This window comes from Cololabis saira, chromosome 10 (genome assembly GCF_033807715.1).
Source record: "Cololabis saira isolate AMF1-May2022 chromosome 10, fColSai1.1, whole genome shotgun sequence".
NCBI lineage: Eukaryota > Metazoa > Chordata > Actinopteri > Beloniformes > Belonidae > Cololabis > Cololabis saira.
Window position 1 is genome coordinate 33,065,412 of NC_084596.1, and position 15,879 is coordinate 33,081,290.

Consider the following 15,879-nt stretch of genomic DNA (forward strand, 5'->3'; position numbering starts at 1 on the left):
CGGGCCCATAGAGCATGCGCAGTTGAGTCACCTCCCATGATGCTCTGGGGCCTCCCATCATGCCCCGGGGCAATGTGAACGAGCGCTGCGCGCTCTGGACAAGCGCTGCGCGCTCATGAGTCCTTCAGACCGGTAATGATAGATGTCCACAATGAAATTAGGGATTTATAGGGCAAATCAACCGATGCTGTTCTCAAAGTCATGGTTATAGACTATACATGGTTCATTTGTGTATTTTTTTTAATTAAAGATAAAACGAGTCATTTTTATTTAAGATGAGACACCCCAGGTTAATAGGCTAAAATAGGGTAAAAATGTAAATAGCAGGTATCACCATGAAACTTCCCAAGTTTATTACTTACATTAAGACAAATATTTTTTGTATTACAAGTTTTGTCAAGTATTATGTTTAAATATGTCAAATATTATGTTTAAATGTGGTTAATTTGTGGAGTTTAGTTTTTTTTTGTAAGGATAAAACGAGTCATCTTTATAAAAACAAACAAACAAAAAAACACATGGGATTCCCCACAATAACACAAGCTGTCATATGCTATTTATCTATATACCTTTGGGTAAATCTTTTTGTCTATTAATGATCGTGCAGTCCGAATGTTAGGCGTAATTAACTTTGCATTTTCTCTGATTCTTTTACAGCTTCTGGGCTCACATTAAGTGTTATTCCTGCCTGATATCTTATTTTCACAAACCATACACCGTTGGCTACAACGGAAATGTTTAAGTACAAGAATGACAACCCATTATTATTCTTGCTATTAAACATTTCCGTCTGTGATCCCCCTGGTCAGGGCGTTTAGACCGAGTGTGACCGAGCGTCCCACCTGAGCTCTGTGCCATAGCGCGCAGCTCCAGCTCAATGAAAGACAGAGGGTCTCCTGCTCAGCTGCTGCTCAACACTGATCAGAGCAGCTCCCCCTCGTTTACTGAGGTTTTATTATAAACACAATGTCTTTTGTCATGGAGAAAAAAAATTAAGAGACCACAAAAACACACCTTTGAGCCGTGTTTTCCACTTTTCTGAGTGATTATTCCGCCGAACGGCTTAGATTCAGCCATGCTCGTTCCCGAGACACACACGACCGCGCTTTGCGAGTGCACGGACAAAGCCGTGACGTCACGCCCAGAAAGAGACTTTTCTTTGACTTTTCTGGCCGTTATAAAACATTTTTGACGGATATAAAGTCCATGACTTAAAAATATAGAATACAAAGATTAGTAATTGGTGGTGATTACAGCTGGAGGTGTCCTGTGAACAGTTTTAGAGGCTTCTCTTTTACTATTGCGGTCTATGGGAAAAAAGCTTTCTGGGCCCCATGGGATTTTTTGTTGCAGTACCGCGGCTGGCCACTGGAAAAAATCGGCGTGCCTGCTGAGCGCGAGACTGGGGGCCTGGTCTGGCTGCGGCGGCGGTTGAACCGCTTCCCACAATGCACTCCCCGAGCACCAGCGGGAAACCAAAATGGCGAACGTGTTGGGGAAAAATGACCCGTTTGTTATTTTCTAAAGACGACACGAGCCCCGTGTGTTGGTGGAATAGACATTCAAAATAAATTCCACCTCAAGACGAGTGGGAAAAATAACGCCACTCTTATTCAGCTTATTTTGTCGGACTAATCATTTGTAGCAGCGGAGGTGACCGAATGAGGTATTGTTGTCATGTTGTCTCCCGTCGGGGGAGCGGGGGGTCTGATGGTGGAGCCGCTGCTTCTGCGGGAGCCGCTTTGCATATACATTGTTCGTGTTATCGCTGCGGTCTGCCTGTTCGGTTTTTACCTACAAGGGATTATTTAATCATGCAACATAATCTCAAAATGGCCCTTTATCCTCCCCAGTGACTGGTTTGATGTTCACTCATTTCTGGAACAAAGGGAACCCAAGGCTGACGGGCAGCAGCTCAATTAGGGGAGAAGTTAAACCTACAATTTAAAAATCCGTCCACAGTTGTATACTAAACAGTGGTGCAGACGAAAAAACTGTCGAGTCATATTTTTTACAATTACAATTTTCAAAGTATTTTGGCATGCTAAAAGAGTGTTGTATTTTATTTTGTTTGGATTTGTTTTTTTTAAACGAGGAAAAGGTCATGGAAATACCCAGAAAGCGAGTCTGTAATCAATTACCAATTGGCACCAATTAGAAGTGTAATCACTTGTTGTATGTATCCACTGGAGGGGAAATGGTATGCGCACGTTTCCTGACATGCTCTGTAACCACACACTGCACCCATGCACGTTCACCATTAAGTAGTGGCTTCTATTTTTTTGAACATATTCTCTATAATATATTGACATATCCATAATATATCCACAGATGCATCTTTATACAGTTGACTTTCAGTACAAATGGCTCCATTGTGGGGCTAATAAAGGAAATAAAAGGAAACACTAAAGCAAATAAACAGTCTTGTAGAACTGATTTATGCATGTTAAAGATGCACAAAGAAACCAGGGTTTCTGCAAATGTAGTCTGAATATTTTTTTTAAATTTTTCAGAATTAAAAACATATGATTGATTGAAGCATTTTAGAAGTAAATCATTAATTAAAAAAAAAAAAAAATAGGAACCAGTAAAAACTTTGAATGTAGTTTGGGTTTACTAGCGTTGATATCTTCACATAAAAACCTCTGAATATTCTGTTAAAACAGTCATATGGACATATTTCTCTATAATATATTGACATGTGCATAAAATATCCACAGATGCATCTTTATACAGTTGACTTCTTTTGATTTTCAGTACAAATGGCTCCATTGTGGGGCTAATAAAGGAAATAAAAGGAAACATTAAAGGAAAATCAACAGTCTTGTAAAACTGATGTACCTTTTTTTCCTTTTCACTAAATTAAAATAACAGTTGCAGCTGTAAATGTATGCACAGCCGACTGAAGTAAAGTAATGTTCTAAGAGTATGTGTGTGTATGTACACACATACATACAGGACTGTCTCAGAAAATTTGAATAATGTGGTAAAGTCCTTTTATTTTCTGTAATGTAAAAATGTCATACATTCTGGATTCATTACAAATCAACTGAAATATTGCAAGCCTTTTATTATTTTAATATTGCTGATCATGGCTTACAGCTTAAGAAAACTCAAATATCCTATCTCAAAAAATTTGAATATTCTGGGAATCTTAATCTTAAACTGTAAACCATAATCAGCAATATTAAAATAATAAAAGGCTTGCAATATTTCAGTTGATTTGTAATGAATCCAGAATGTATGACATTTTTGTGTTTTTAATTGCATTAGAGAAAATAAAGAACTTCATCACAATATTCTAATTTTCTGAGACAGTCCTGTACGTACGTACGTACGTACGTACATATAAAAAATTGCAGAGAACATAACCCTTATGTATTACCTATTCAGTTGCTCATTGTTGTTAGTGCATTTCTCATCCTTTTCTATTGCTTCTGTCTGTTTTCAGAGACTCAGGGGTTGTGGATCACCTGCCCGTCCATCACAGAGCTCACCCCCAGCGGCAGCAGGAGGCTGTGTCCTTGTCACCCAGCAGCCTCTCTGCAAGGGGGGAGTATGGTGATGATGGCATATCGGCAAGGTTTGCAGAAGGACAGGATGTTTTGGCCCGGTGGTCAGATGGCTTGTTCTACTTGGGGACAATAACAAAGGTTAGTAAAAGCGAGACTGCTTTTAGTGCTCAGACACATTTTTCATCAGGTGCAGCAGATTCTTCCATTTTAAATGATTGAAATGTTAATAAATGTGTTTATTAATATGAAGTGTTGAATTCAAAATCAAACTGTTTTTAACAAAAACAACATATTTTTCCAGATAGACCGGGGCAAGCTGCGATGCTTTGTAGTTTTTGAGGATCAGTCAAAGTCTTGGGTTCTTTGGAAGGATATTCAAACGGGTAAGTTCTCTACCTTTAATGTCTGTGCTATGTCTAAATTTGATAATCATAATAAAATTCTTTGTTGATCGTGTGGGGGAATCTTTTGATGTATGTGCATTTAATTACCTGGCAGCGTCTCCGATTGTAAATACTTAACAGTGTAATCCTGGCATGAAATATGACTTGACAGTTAACTGTCCATTCTATCAGAACAGTAACAGCACACTGTCTACAAGCAAAGATAAGCATGTTAAAGATGCACAAAGAAACCAGGGCTTCTGCAAATATAGTCTGAATATTTTTTTATATTTTTCAGAATTAAAAACACATGATTGATTGAAGCATTTTAGAAGTAAATCATTAATTTTAAGAAAAAAAAAGAAAAGAAACCAGAAAATAAACCAATAAAAACTTTGAATGTAGTTTGGGTTTACTAGCATTGATATCTTCACATAAAAACCTCTGAATATTCTGTTAAAACAGTTAAAGCCATGACCTCCAGTTTTGTTGATCTCACATTGTTCCCATGATTATACTCATCCAGTTTATGTAAAACATTTCTTTAAAATGTCTATCACCAACTCCCATCAATGTGTGTGAACTTTATTTAATTATATGATGCATACACAATCTAAAATTATATCCAACTAATTTTAAAATGAATGTGTTTTATGTCGTGATTCATTACTAGTTTGCAAACCTCACAGTAAGCGGTTTTTGTAGCAGCATCAGAATCAAAATCATCTTTTTTGGCCCGGTTTGAACATTGTCCAACAAGGAATTTGACTCCGGTTATTTCGCTCGCTGTACCCAGATTTAAATGCAGGTTAGTTCTTGGCCTTGACCTCATCTGTCTATTTCAGGGGATGAAGACGACGAGGATGAGGAGGACGATGACATTGTATGTTCTATATGCCAGGATGAAACTTCAGAGGAACCCAATGAGATTGTCATTTGTGACAAATGTGGCCAGGGTATGTTTCTTTGCTCTTTTACTTGACAATAAACACGCATTATTGTTGTTATGAGCTAAAACTAATCAGTTTCTTTTTTATGTATTGACAAGTAGAGCCCGACTGATAGCAGGTCAGAATTATTGGCTGATGAGCTATTTACAAATTAACATTTTTTTTGGTTGATTGAATGAAAGCGGAGACTGGAAGAAAACCACCACATAACCATGTTAGGAGTGTTATTGCTCCATATTTTGTCCTCCACGTGTTGGCGACACACTTCTGGAACTCATATACACTATACACAATATACACAAACAGAATATATTTTGTTGTTCACAGAGAGAGTTGATGTACAAAATTAAACAAGTTACCCTTTAAACTGAAGTGATATGTCTTGGTGACTCATAAATAGTACAAATTACAAATGTTATGGAAATCTGTTTGTGTTTGGTGATTCTGGAAGAAAACGTATCGCCCATCATCTCTAAATGTCAGTATTGTTTGTATCAGTTGGGCTCTATTTACGGTGGTGTAAAGGGGCTTGGAGGGCAGCTGTGGTTAAATGTGTAAAATATTCTTCAGGTTACCATCAGCTGTGTCATTCACCAGTCATTGATGCTGCCGTCATTGACTCTGATGACAAGTGGTTGTGCTCAGAATGTGAACTTGCTTCTATACCCAAGGTACAGTGTTTTTTTTTTTTTTTTTTTAAATAGAATTGGATAAATTATATTTACTCTGCCTCAAGTGTTAAGCAAAATGTAGAGTCTACAAATGATTTTTGAAGTAAAGAACATGTAAACTCGTGGTGTTTTGTCATGCCGTTTCTTTGTGCTTGTGTTTTTTGCAGAGGGGGAGTACACACAAGAAAGGCACATCTACTAAACATTTTTTGAAAGAAGAAGAAGAACAACAACAACAACAACAGCAGCAACCCCAGCAGGATATGGAGCTACAGCTGTCCTTCCCATACATCTTGGAAGAACTGGTGTGGGACCAGGGCCACAAGACTAACCACCAGGAGTGCTATTGCTATTGTGGTGGTCCAGGAGAGTGAGTGGCTATGAATTAATTTAATAACTCGATAAATAGTTCTCTATGTGCCCCCATAATATTGTATATTTTAATGATCTCTTTATTTGTAGGTGGTACCTGAAGATGCTCCAGTGTAACAGGTGTCTGCAGTGGTTCCATGAAGAGTGTCTCCATTGTTTGGAGATACCCATGCTCTACGGAGATAGGTGCAAAAACTTACTATTTCTGAAATTACACAGCTGGAAGATGCACTCTTTGTAGTATGGTTTTATTATGGTCATTTGATAAGATTGCTGATTTAGTACCAAATGAAGCATACGTTTTGTCAGACATGTAATAGACATTAGGGGTATCAATTATAAAAGAAACATGGCACTCAAACAATGGGATTTATCCACTGCCAGCCAAGATTCCACTAAAATGTAGCTCCCACTTGATCACACAGATCTTTATAACTGATTTAAGTTCTCTAGATCTAAGTTCACCATTGTAGTTGCCCCTTTTTATTTAAAACGGTTTGAAAAATGAGTCTTCTGGTCAGTTATGTGTAGGGCTGCAGCTATCTAATATTTTGGTAATCAAGTATTTTATCGACTATTGCATCGATTTATCCAGTATGTATGTATTTATGCAGTGCATTTATCCAGTAGTATTTATCCAACTTATGTTTAATTAAAGCCCAATTATAAATATCCAATAGAAAACAAGACAGATCACTTAATAAAAACAACCAATTTGTTTCCTTTTATAAGAAAAATTGACAATTATTTACGTATTATACAAACTAGTAAACTGTTTGTTAAATTTTCCAAGAAAAATAGATAAAATTACTTCAAACTTAACATTTCCTGTGACATAAAAATAAGTAAAAATTGTTTCCCCTCTTATTTTTTTTCTAAGTATCAAAAATAAAATAACAAATATTCTTAAACACTGCCTTTAAATTGTGCAACATTTAAACAGCAATGCTTGGTTGTTGATCGGGACTTGGAACAAGAGTCTTACACAATGTGGACCGGGACCTTAATTTTTTAATTTAAAATGATACCACCCGTTCAACATATTCCGTCTTCCTCTTATCACTTTCGCTTTGGTGCGTTTGCTCATTATCGCTTTTGTTTTCGGTCCTGGGCCGGCATCTCTACAGCAAAACTGTTCACACATGTTTCGAAAAGCCCACCGCCTTCTTCCGCGTTATAGGGGACGCATACGTGTAAGAGCCTTGTGTCACATCAAAAATAATCCGTGCGAAATGTGAACATTAAATTATTATTTTTTATTAAACAAGGCATTGAGGCTGAGGAGATTTCTTTATTATTTTTTTGTAATTGACTTACGTGAGGAATCGTTCCGGCTCTAGTTAAGTGATGTTTTTAAAGCAGCAGCACAACCTGGAGATTTGATAAGCTGTAATGCATCAGTTTTGTGTTGACATACACCATACACGTTCTTGAATAATCTTATTTACCTTACAAGAGAAGGTGCAGTGCAGCTACTCATGTCACTAGGAGGCATAGTTGCACCATTTAGTGGGAATTGACCTGAACTCATAATTACTTTTACCAAAATTAAAATAATTATACAATCAAATGTTTATCATTAAAATGAGCGAAATTCGGGCACCCAGTACTTAAATGTTTCACTTAAAAACAGATTCAGAGCAGTGCAATCAAATGTTTGTGGGGCAAGTAGCTTTTAAAATTCCTTCACCTCAGAAGTTATTATTAAGCTTGTTGGTTTGATACAAAACGACTATAACAAATGAGCATGTGAACTCCTAAAGCATCTTAAAAAAGCTGCTGTAATGGCCATTTTACAAACAGGGAGGAAGTGAAAGTAAAAATGTTTTCCCCCAGGAGTAGTTGGTAGTTTCGCTGGCGTAAATAGAGTCAACATATAGTTGGAACGTGACGGTGCTAGCGTGCAGATGGTGGTTGTTGTGAGGGTCATAGAGAAAATACTGTTATTGCGGCTTTGACACTTTCAGGTGTGTTTGGCTTTCAGTAATTTTACGTGATATTTTGCATTACTGTTTTCAGTCATTAGTTGGTTGAAGCTTAAAAGAAAAAAAAATGTATTTGTTTTTACCATTCTGTGTTGCGATGCATTAATTGCAACATGTATTTGTCTTTTCTCAGTAACTGTATGTTAATGAGGACCTATTTTACGTCATGGATTTAGTTACAAAACACTGTGGCACTAGCCTGGAAATCTCGACATACTACTAGCACATTTAAATATGCTTTGCAGGTATGTCTAGCTACCATCCATTGGAGCTCAATAAATATGCCCAAAAGTCTTGGGAAGCCAGTCAAAAAGCAAGTCTATCCTTGTAGAGAAACTGTCTTGGCAGTTTAACACGATGACAACAGCAGCAAGGTAATTTTTAAACAGAATAGATGGTTACAGCTGAGGATGAACCGCTGTTTGAATCAGCTTTAAAGATTCTTGGATCAGGAGACCCTATTGATCATTTTTTGACCATACATCTTTCTAGATTCCTGAACTATCAGCCTAACATGGTACACCTGTGGGCATATTTTAGTGTAGACAACTGTAAAAATTCACCCCTGAATTGGGGTCAGAGGAACTAAAAACACCCATCAAAAAATATAAAGTTACACACAGGTGGTTGTGAGCCAAAACTTTCTTATAAACATTTCTTCTCATTGCATGAAAGTAAATTTTGCTCTGCTGCATTTGCAAAATGCAAGAACAGGTCAGGTGCATGTCATGGGTTGAGTTTGACACAGGGTGAAACTGTTTATTTGGTTGAACTCAATGTTGTTTTATGAACCCTGTTTCTTGAAATTTTCTCAAAACCCTACAAAAAGTAGAAGTTAGAGCTTTAAACCTGAACAGACACAGTAGGAAACATGTATAACAGCCGTGTAGCTGTTTTCACTCACTAGTCATTCTATTGGAAAAATATCTTGACAAAATGTGATGACAGAAATGAATTGAAAATGTTGGTAAAGACATTGTGTTAAACCTTTTTATTTCACTTTTGTTTTTTTTTATTGTTTGAGAAACTCAAAGGACTCTCCTTTTTTATATATATAACTTTTTTTTGTTCTTGTTGCAAAGACTCGGAATCCATCTATGTTGGATTCTCCTCTTTGCGCTTTAAGCCTGCCCCCCAGGAGCTGGATGTGGACTCCAGGCTGACGAGTTAAACAGACTCCATGCTATGTAACACAGATACACCTCCGTACCATCACAGAAGCAGATTTTTGAACCTTTCACTGATTACACCCTTGATAGTCTTAGGTATCTTTGGTGTGCAGAACCTAACATTTGTTTTTCCTAAAAGCAAACTAAAACATGGGCGCATTTGATTAAAGCAACATCTCCACTGAGATGAGCTTAAATCCAAGATTTAAACACAGGTTCTTGTTGCTGGTATGGATGTGTAAATGCATCTATATTTTATTTTTTTTTAGTACAGTGGAGTTGATCAGTGATGCAGTGAAAGCAATTTTGCATGTTTCTGTTAAATATTCAAACTAAATACAGATCCAAGTTTTTGTTACTGGGTTGCTTTAAAGGGAATCTTGCTCTCAGTTGTCAATTTAATCATTGAGCTACGCGTCAGTGATTTTCCTGTCCTTTACTTCAGTTTTAAAAACACAATATTTTAATTGCCAACAGGTTTGTTGCGTCTCCTTACAGTGTACCGGTAATAATGCCAGCTGCATTTGTGTTTTTGCATGTCTCCTTCCAGGTTTTATATATTTATCTGCTCTGTTTGCAATGGTGGACCTGAGTACCTTAACCGTCTCCCTCTCATCTGGTAAGTAAATATCAAGATCTAGATATAACTGACACAGTTGATGTAACAGGCTTTTGCTAAAACAGTAAAATTATTAAATACAGCAGTCATTTATAACACTTTTAAGACTGATATCTAAATTGGACATATAAATATTAAATTTCAGGAAGGATATCGCACATCTGAGCCTGTACAACTTGAGTGTGATTCATAAGAAGAAGTATTTCGACTCTGAGCTGGACTTAATCGCTTACATCAACGACAACTGGGAGCTGCTGCAACTGGGGAACGTAAGGAAATTTGCATAACGGTGCTCAAGAGGGAAATTACACACGTTATTTTATGGGGAAAAAAATCACATTATTAGCTTTTGAAACTATAAATGATTACCTTCCACAAGTTAGATTTAATAAAACTGCTGTTGTGTTTTGGCTGCAGCTCACCACCACTCCAACATCTGAGCGATACGAAAATGTTATCGCGGCCTTAAACAGCAATAGCTGCATGTAAGTTAATCTGTTACTTTCATGCTGATGTTGATTAAAACTTTGTTCCAGTATTTGCACTCATTCTTATGGTGTTTTACCATCTCTCATGGCTTCTCTTACCTCTTCCAGATTCATGTCTGGTAAGGAAGTAAAGAAAAAGAAGCACTTGTTTGGCTTAAGGATCCGTTTACCGCCTGTTCCTCCAAACTCTGAAGAGCCAACTAACCGGTTGATGGAGAAGGCTTCGCATGAGATCACCATTAAAGGATGCAAATCCAGCAAAGCCCCGTCTAGCACGAGGTACGATGTCGGGTGAGATGTGAACTGTCAACTTGTATGGCATCATTTTAAAGGTTTGTCATAATAATCAGAATTCACAAAGGTCTGCTGTTGGACTACTGGAGCACTATATGGAAATGTAGGGCATCCCCATGAGTTGAGTTACATTTTTCACAGGCATGGCCACAAGAACTATTCTGGGGCTGCATCCATTTTCCAAACTGATCCACATCAGCATTAGTGTTTCAACTGTATGAGAAGATCTCTTCATGTCATCAATATAAATGTGGTGTAATGACGCCATCCATGGTCACTACGTACATGCACACAAGTGAAATTAATTATTGCAGATTGTTCTCATAGGGGTTTTTCTCTTATGCATATAGTTTTAAGTTATGTATCTCACACCAATAGTGCATAAAGGTTCATAACAATGACAATGCATTCAGCTTGCTGCCTCTGCAGCTTTATTATTATTATTATTATTATTATTATTATTATTATTATTATTATTATTATTATTATTATTATTATTATTAAGGCACAGTTGTTCCACTGATACAGGATTGGTGAATCAGGGAAGGATATAGTGTCCAAGAGCAGCAAATTTCGATGTAAATCAGTGAAACCATGTTATCTGTAGTTTTTACAGATTAGTCATTTTTAAATACTTTTGTTTTTTTGTTCAACCACATCAGACCACAATGGTTGCATTTTCAAACTGAAAAGGAGAATCTATTTTTGAGGATTGATTTTGCTGTAGGGGCGTAGATTTCAGGAATAACCATAACTGTGTTACATTGTATAATTAAAACGTATGAATGTGGACACAGCCAGGATCTTACAATTATCTAACACTTTCGGAAGGATTTGACCAACAGGGGCAAATCTAATAGTTGCATGTAAAAAGGTGGAGATAAAGCAATCTAGTTGGAAGACTTTTCCCCTCCTTTTTTTCCCCCTGCACTAACCAGTCAGCTGTTTGTGACGTCATCCACCCTTTTACCACCAACTGATTTTATAGTACCTAAACTATTGAGTCTAATTATTATCATAAATTATAAAGCCTAAACAAAGCAAGGATGCAGAGGACGTTGATCCTGGTCTTGGCTGTTATTTCATAATATGCGAGTGATTTACAGTTTCATTTTTTTAATACACAGCTGTCATTTCTTTTGTTTGTCTTGCAGTCCTAGTACTTTAACCAATGGCACACAGAAGAAGAAAAAGAAGAAAAAAAAGAAGAGGAAGGAAGTGGCAGATTCTCTGGAGACTTTGGCTAAACCCCAGTGCTCCAGTGAACTCTTGACCCAGGTGTGTGTCCATGTGTGGGTTTTTGTTTTAATGGGTTTGACTTAGTGAATGTGAGCAGCGAATGTTGACATGTTAATAATTTCCAATGTCACTTTGACAGGAAACAAGAAAGCGTTTCCCACTGGATCCACGTGCTTTGGATCATTTAGGTTCTATCAAGTAAGTAAACATTAAAAATGGTATTCTAAACAATTGTAACTGTTTTAGCCTTAAAGGGAAAGTTCGGTTTTTTACAACCTGGACCTTATTTCTGGCATTTTTTATGGTCGTATACTCACCCAGAGGTGTTTGGTGTCATTTGGAGTCCTTCGGAAGATATTAGGAGTTTTTTGCGAGCCTCTTCTCCATATAACGGTAGTGAACCGGGGCACTCGCGGGACACAGACGTTGCAGCGTCTAAATAACACATGATTGCCGCGAAACTCTTAATTTCTTTTATGAATCACTAGATCTGCTTCCAGGACCTGTTGTAACATTGTGGCGCTGTCTGTGTAATAAATAAAATAAATAAATCCGTTTGTAAACAAGACCTCTGAACTCATGACGTCATCTCTGTGCGTGCACTCTGTCCTCCGTTCAGTGAGCTCTTCAGCCGTATACTCCGGCTCAAAACGGTAAGGGCGTCCATCATATTCAAAGTCGTCGTCCACAACCTCAGAATTTGACAAATATTCAAACATGTTTCAAATAACTATCAGTAAACTAACAGTAGCGAACTCCAGCTGTACACGGAGCTGGGTCTGGGACGCGCGCACAGAGATGACGTCATGAGTTCAGAGGTCTTGTTTACAAACGGATTTGTTTAATACCCAGACAGCGCCACAATGTTACAACAGGTCCTGGAAGCAGATCTAGTGATTCATAAAAGAAATGAAGAGTTTCGCGGCAATCATGTGTTATTTAGACGCTGCATCATCTGTGTCCCGCGAGTGCCCTATGCGCTACCGTTATATGCAGAAGAGGCTCGCAAAAAACTCCTAATATCTTCCGAAGGACTCCAAATGACACCAAACACCTCTGGGTGAGTATACAACCATAAAAAATGCCAGAAATATCGTCCAGGTTGTAAAAAAACGAACTTTCCCTTTAAACCCCGAAGCTAGTGGAAAGCATAGTCTCAGAATTATTGTCCTTTTTGACTGAGTGCTAGCCGGCGAGTTTATTTTCTTATTTTATTTTTTTGATTAAAAATAAAATAACATGAAGATCTATCTCTACCCATCAGTGTTCACTGTGCTTTAAAAAAAAAAAGACAAAAAAAAGTATTAAAGTTTGAAAAAATAAAATAAAAATCACATACCTAACTGGGTGCAGTAGCTGGGATTAAAATGATTGGGGTGTTTTGTTTTTTGTTTTAAGTTAGATCTTGACAATGATACTGTAATCACATTACTTGTGTGCTCTTGTTTTTATGTAGTCATGTACATAATAGCTGGAAAAAAGATTTCTCACTCTGAAAAATATTTTTATTTAGTATTCAGCTGTACTTTTTTTGGTTTTAAACCTTTTTTTTTTCTCCCTTCTGTTCTGCCCCTTCACACCACCAGGAGTGAAAGGTCTCTGCTGTATTCACACCCATCCACAGATGTGGAATCTCTTGGAGCCGTCAGCACCTCAGAAACTACCTCAACTGGCATTTCAAGGCAGTCCAGGTATGCATGATATGAAACTTCAGCTTTATACGATAAAGATGTTAAACGTGTGTTTGCATAAACATACTGAGCATTGTGCCTCGGCTCAGATCCTTACAGAGCCTTTAGAGAGGCTTAAGATCACCTTGTTTTTCTAAGAATGAAAACTTAATAGATTATTCATGAGATAATTAACTAGTTTTCTTCTTTCTTTTCCCCCTTTTTAATTGATCTTTTGAACAACCTATGCCCCACAGCCTCTCTAGTTCCAACAAGATGCACACAGCAGCCTGCAGCATGCCGTTTTCTTCTCCACCTTTAAAAAGGAAACGTGGACGACCACGAAGGGCCTTGCAGCCCCCCAACCCAGAAATCCCCCCTCCCAGCCATACAGACACAAACTCTTCAGCCTCAGAGATGCTGAGCACCCTCCCAGGGCTTCCCTCCGCAGACATAATTCACGGCATGGACCCCACCAGTCAGCTTTCCCATCTCAAGAGCTCCATCAGCAGCTATTTTGGAGCTGCGGGGCGTCTGGCCTGTGGAGAGAAATACAAAGTCCTGGCCCGACGGGTCACACTTGATGGCAAGGTGCAGTATTTGGTGGAATGGGAAGGAGTCACTGCCTCATAGGCTTGATTGTGTCATCACCGCTTCAAACTTAACCAGTACCTGTTCAGGTGACGTGTATTTAGAGCATTAATTGATTATATGTCTTTGTTTTGTTGAGACAAAATCAAATTTTGCCTGTTCAGCTTTCTTTAAAGCCTAACTGTTCACTGTGGTCTACTGTCACTATCACAAATTTAAAGAGGAATCTTCTGATTTAGTGGTGTTAATGAATGCAGGTTGAGGTATTGTCATTAAAACGAACTGCATTCATGTTATTTTGGCTTTTAAACTTCATATCCTGCTTTGAGTGATTACAGATTCCCTCACGTATTCAGGAGCAAATAGGTATTCTTTTCTCTGTTCCTGTAAGCTGTCAGGGATTTGCTGTTATAATTTTATTTTTTGAACCCAGGAATATGCATTTCTGGGTATTTGTAAAATGGTGATTCTTCAAGGATAAGGGAAGGAGGGGGAAACTGTAATTACTTAATGCATCAAATTTATTGAACAATTAATACAGCTACCCGTACAAACTGTGATAAACATATTCCTTTTACACCGCCCTCTCTCTTGTCTCAGCTACAAGCGCCTCTTGTTTGCTTTTTGTTCCTTGTTTAGCTGTACTCGTTGAGCAATTAATAGGAAAAAGAGTGCTGCTGCACAGGTTTATTTTGTACAAAAAAATCTTCTATTATCACGTTATCCTTTTTATACCTGCTCTGTTCATTTTGGCAGATTTCATTTATTGCATTTTCAGGTTTACTTGCACATATTGTTTTCCTTTTTTTCTGTCAATCATCTCATTTTGAACCAGTTATTGAAGCTTGACCAGTTCAGGTAACCTTGTTCATCTATGGTGAACTCTTCTAAATTTTTTTTATCTAACCCACAGTATATACCTACTTTCTTTGGATATACTGATTTGAAATTGCTAAAATTACTTAAATGACCATATTTAGTTTGATTAGTTGAATAGTTGAAGTGCTGCATAAGATCGTTATACCCCCCACCCCGTTGTATCAGAATTGCTGCTGATTAATTTGGTCCTGGATAAATCTTTTATAATTATACAGTTGATATAGCTTGACAAAGGAGGTCATCAGCATATATATATATATATATATATGATGCTTTCATGTTCAGTTGATTTGGATAAATGGGGCAACAAAAAATGTAAGGATTTTTCCCTCTTATACAGTAATTCAGGTTTGATTACGGATTTGATTTCAGGTTTTATAATTAATGTTCCAAGTTAGTTTTTTTCCTTTCTTCATGTGTAATTATTTTGTACCACATTAACATATCTATATATATATGCTTTATTTTTAAAGAAATACATTTTGTCCATTTTTCTACCTGCTTAATCAAAAAGCAACCACTGGAAAATTTCAGATGCTGTACTTCACTGCAAGAGGTACATATTCAGTTAGTATGCTTATCTCTTTTTTTGAGATGTTTGTAGTTTCTGTTAAAATGAACATGCTTTTTTTTTTTAGACTGACTTGTCTTCATTTAGGGCTGTAGTCAGTCTATCTGAAGCATCTGTGTGCGGTTCGTTTCAGCCCGCATGTTGCTGCCGCTGGCTTCGAGCAGGCGACTGTAGCCAAAGAACTTACGTCTTCGGTTTTTTTGAGATTTTCTTAATACATTTTTTTATAAATATATATTATTGCAGCGGTTTGCGTGTTGTATGAATCTGTTTTGTTCAATGATAAATAAAAGTGGATATTTTGAAATCCTGTCTTGTGAATTTTTAACGATATCAAATAAAAACATATTTTATTTTAATTTCTTTTTTTTCTTTTTCCTTTTCTTTGTTTTATCTCTTATTAAAAAGATAAAAACAAACAACATCGTTTGCAAAGTTCCAGCGGTTCGGTTCCAGCCCGCTTTTGTACGCGCCGCTGTTCGG

General features: G+C 37.3%; 1 protein-coding gene across 1 annotated transcript; it reads left to right on the forward strand.

Moving 5' to 3' along the window:
- Positions 1-1,466: 1,466 nt before the first annotated feature.
- Positions 1,467-15,697, forward strand: mtf2 (metal response element binding transcription factor 2). Its single transcript, XM_061732625.1, has 15 exons — positions 1,467-1,666; positions 3,452-3,653; positions 3,817-3,898; positions 4,744-4,854; positions 5,419-5,519; positions 5,687-5,889; positions 5,982-6,077; positions 9,596-9,664; positions 9,810-9,933; positions 10,082-10,149; positions 10,261-10,431; positions 11,601-11,724; positions 11,825-11,883; positions 13,272-13,376; positions 13,613-15,697. The coding sequence occupies exons 1-15, from the start codon at positions 1,662-1,664 to the stop codon at positions 13,986-13,988; spliced, it is 1,896 nt and encodes a 631-aa protein (XP_061588609.1). The 5' UTR covers positions 1,467-1,661; the 3' UTR covers positions 13,989-15,697.
- Positions 15,698-15,879: the final 182 nt, after the last annotated feature.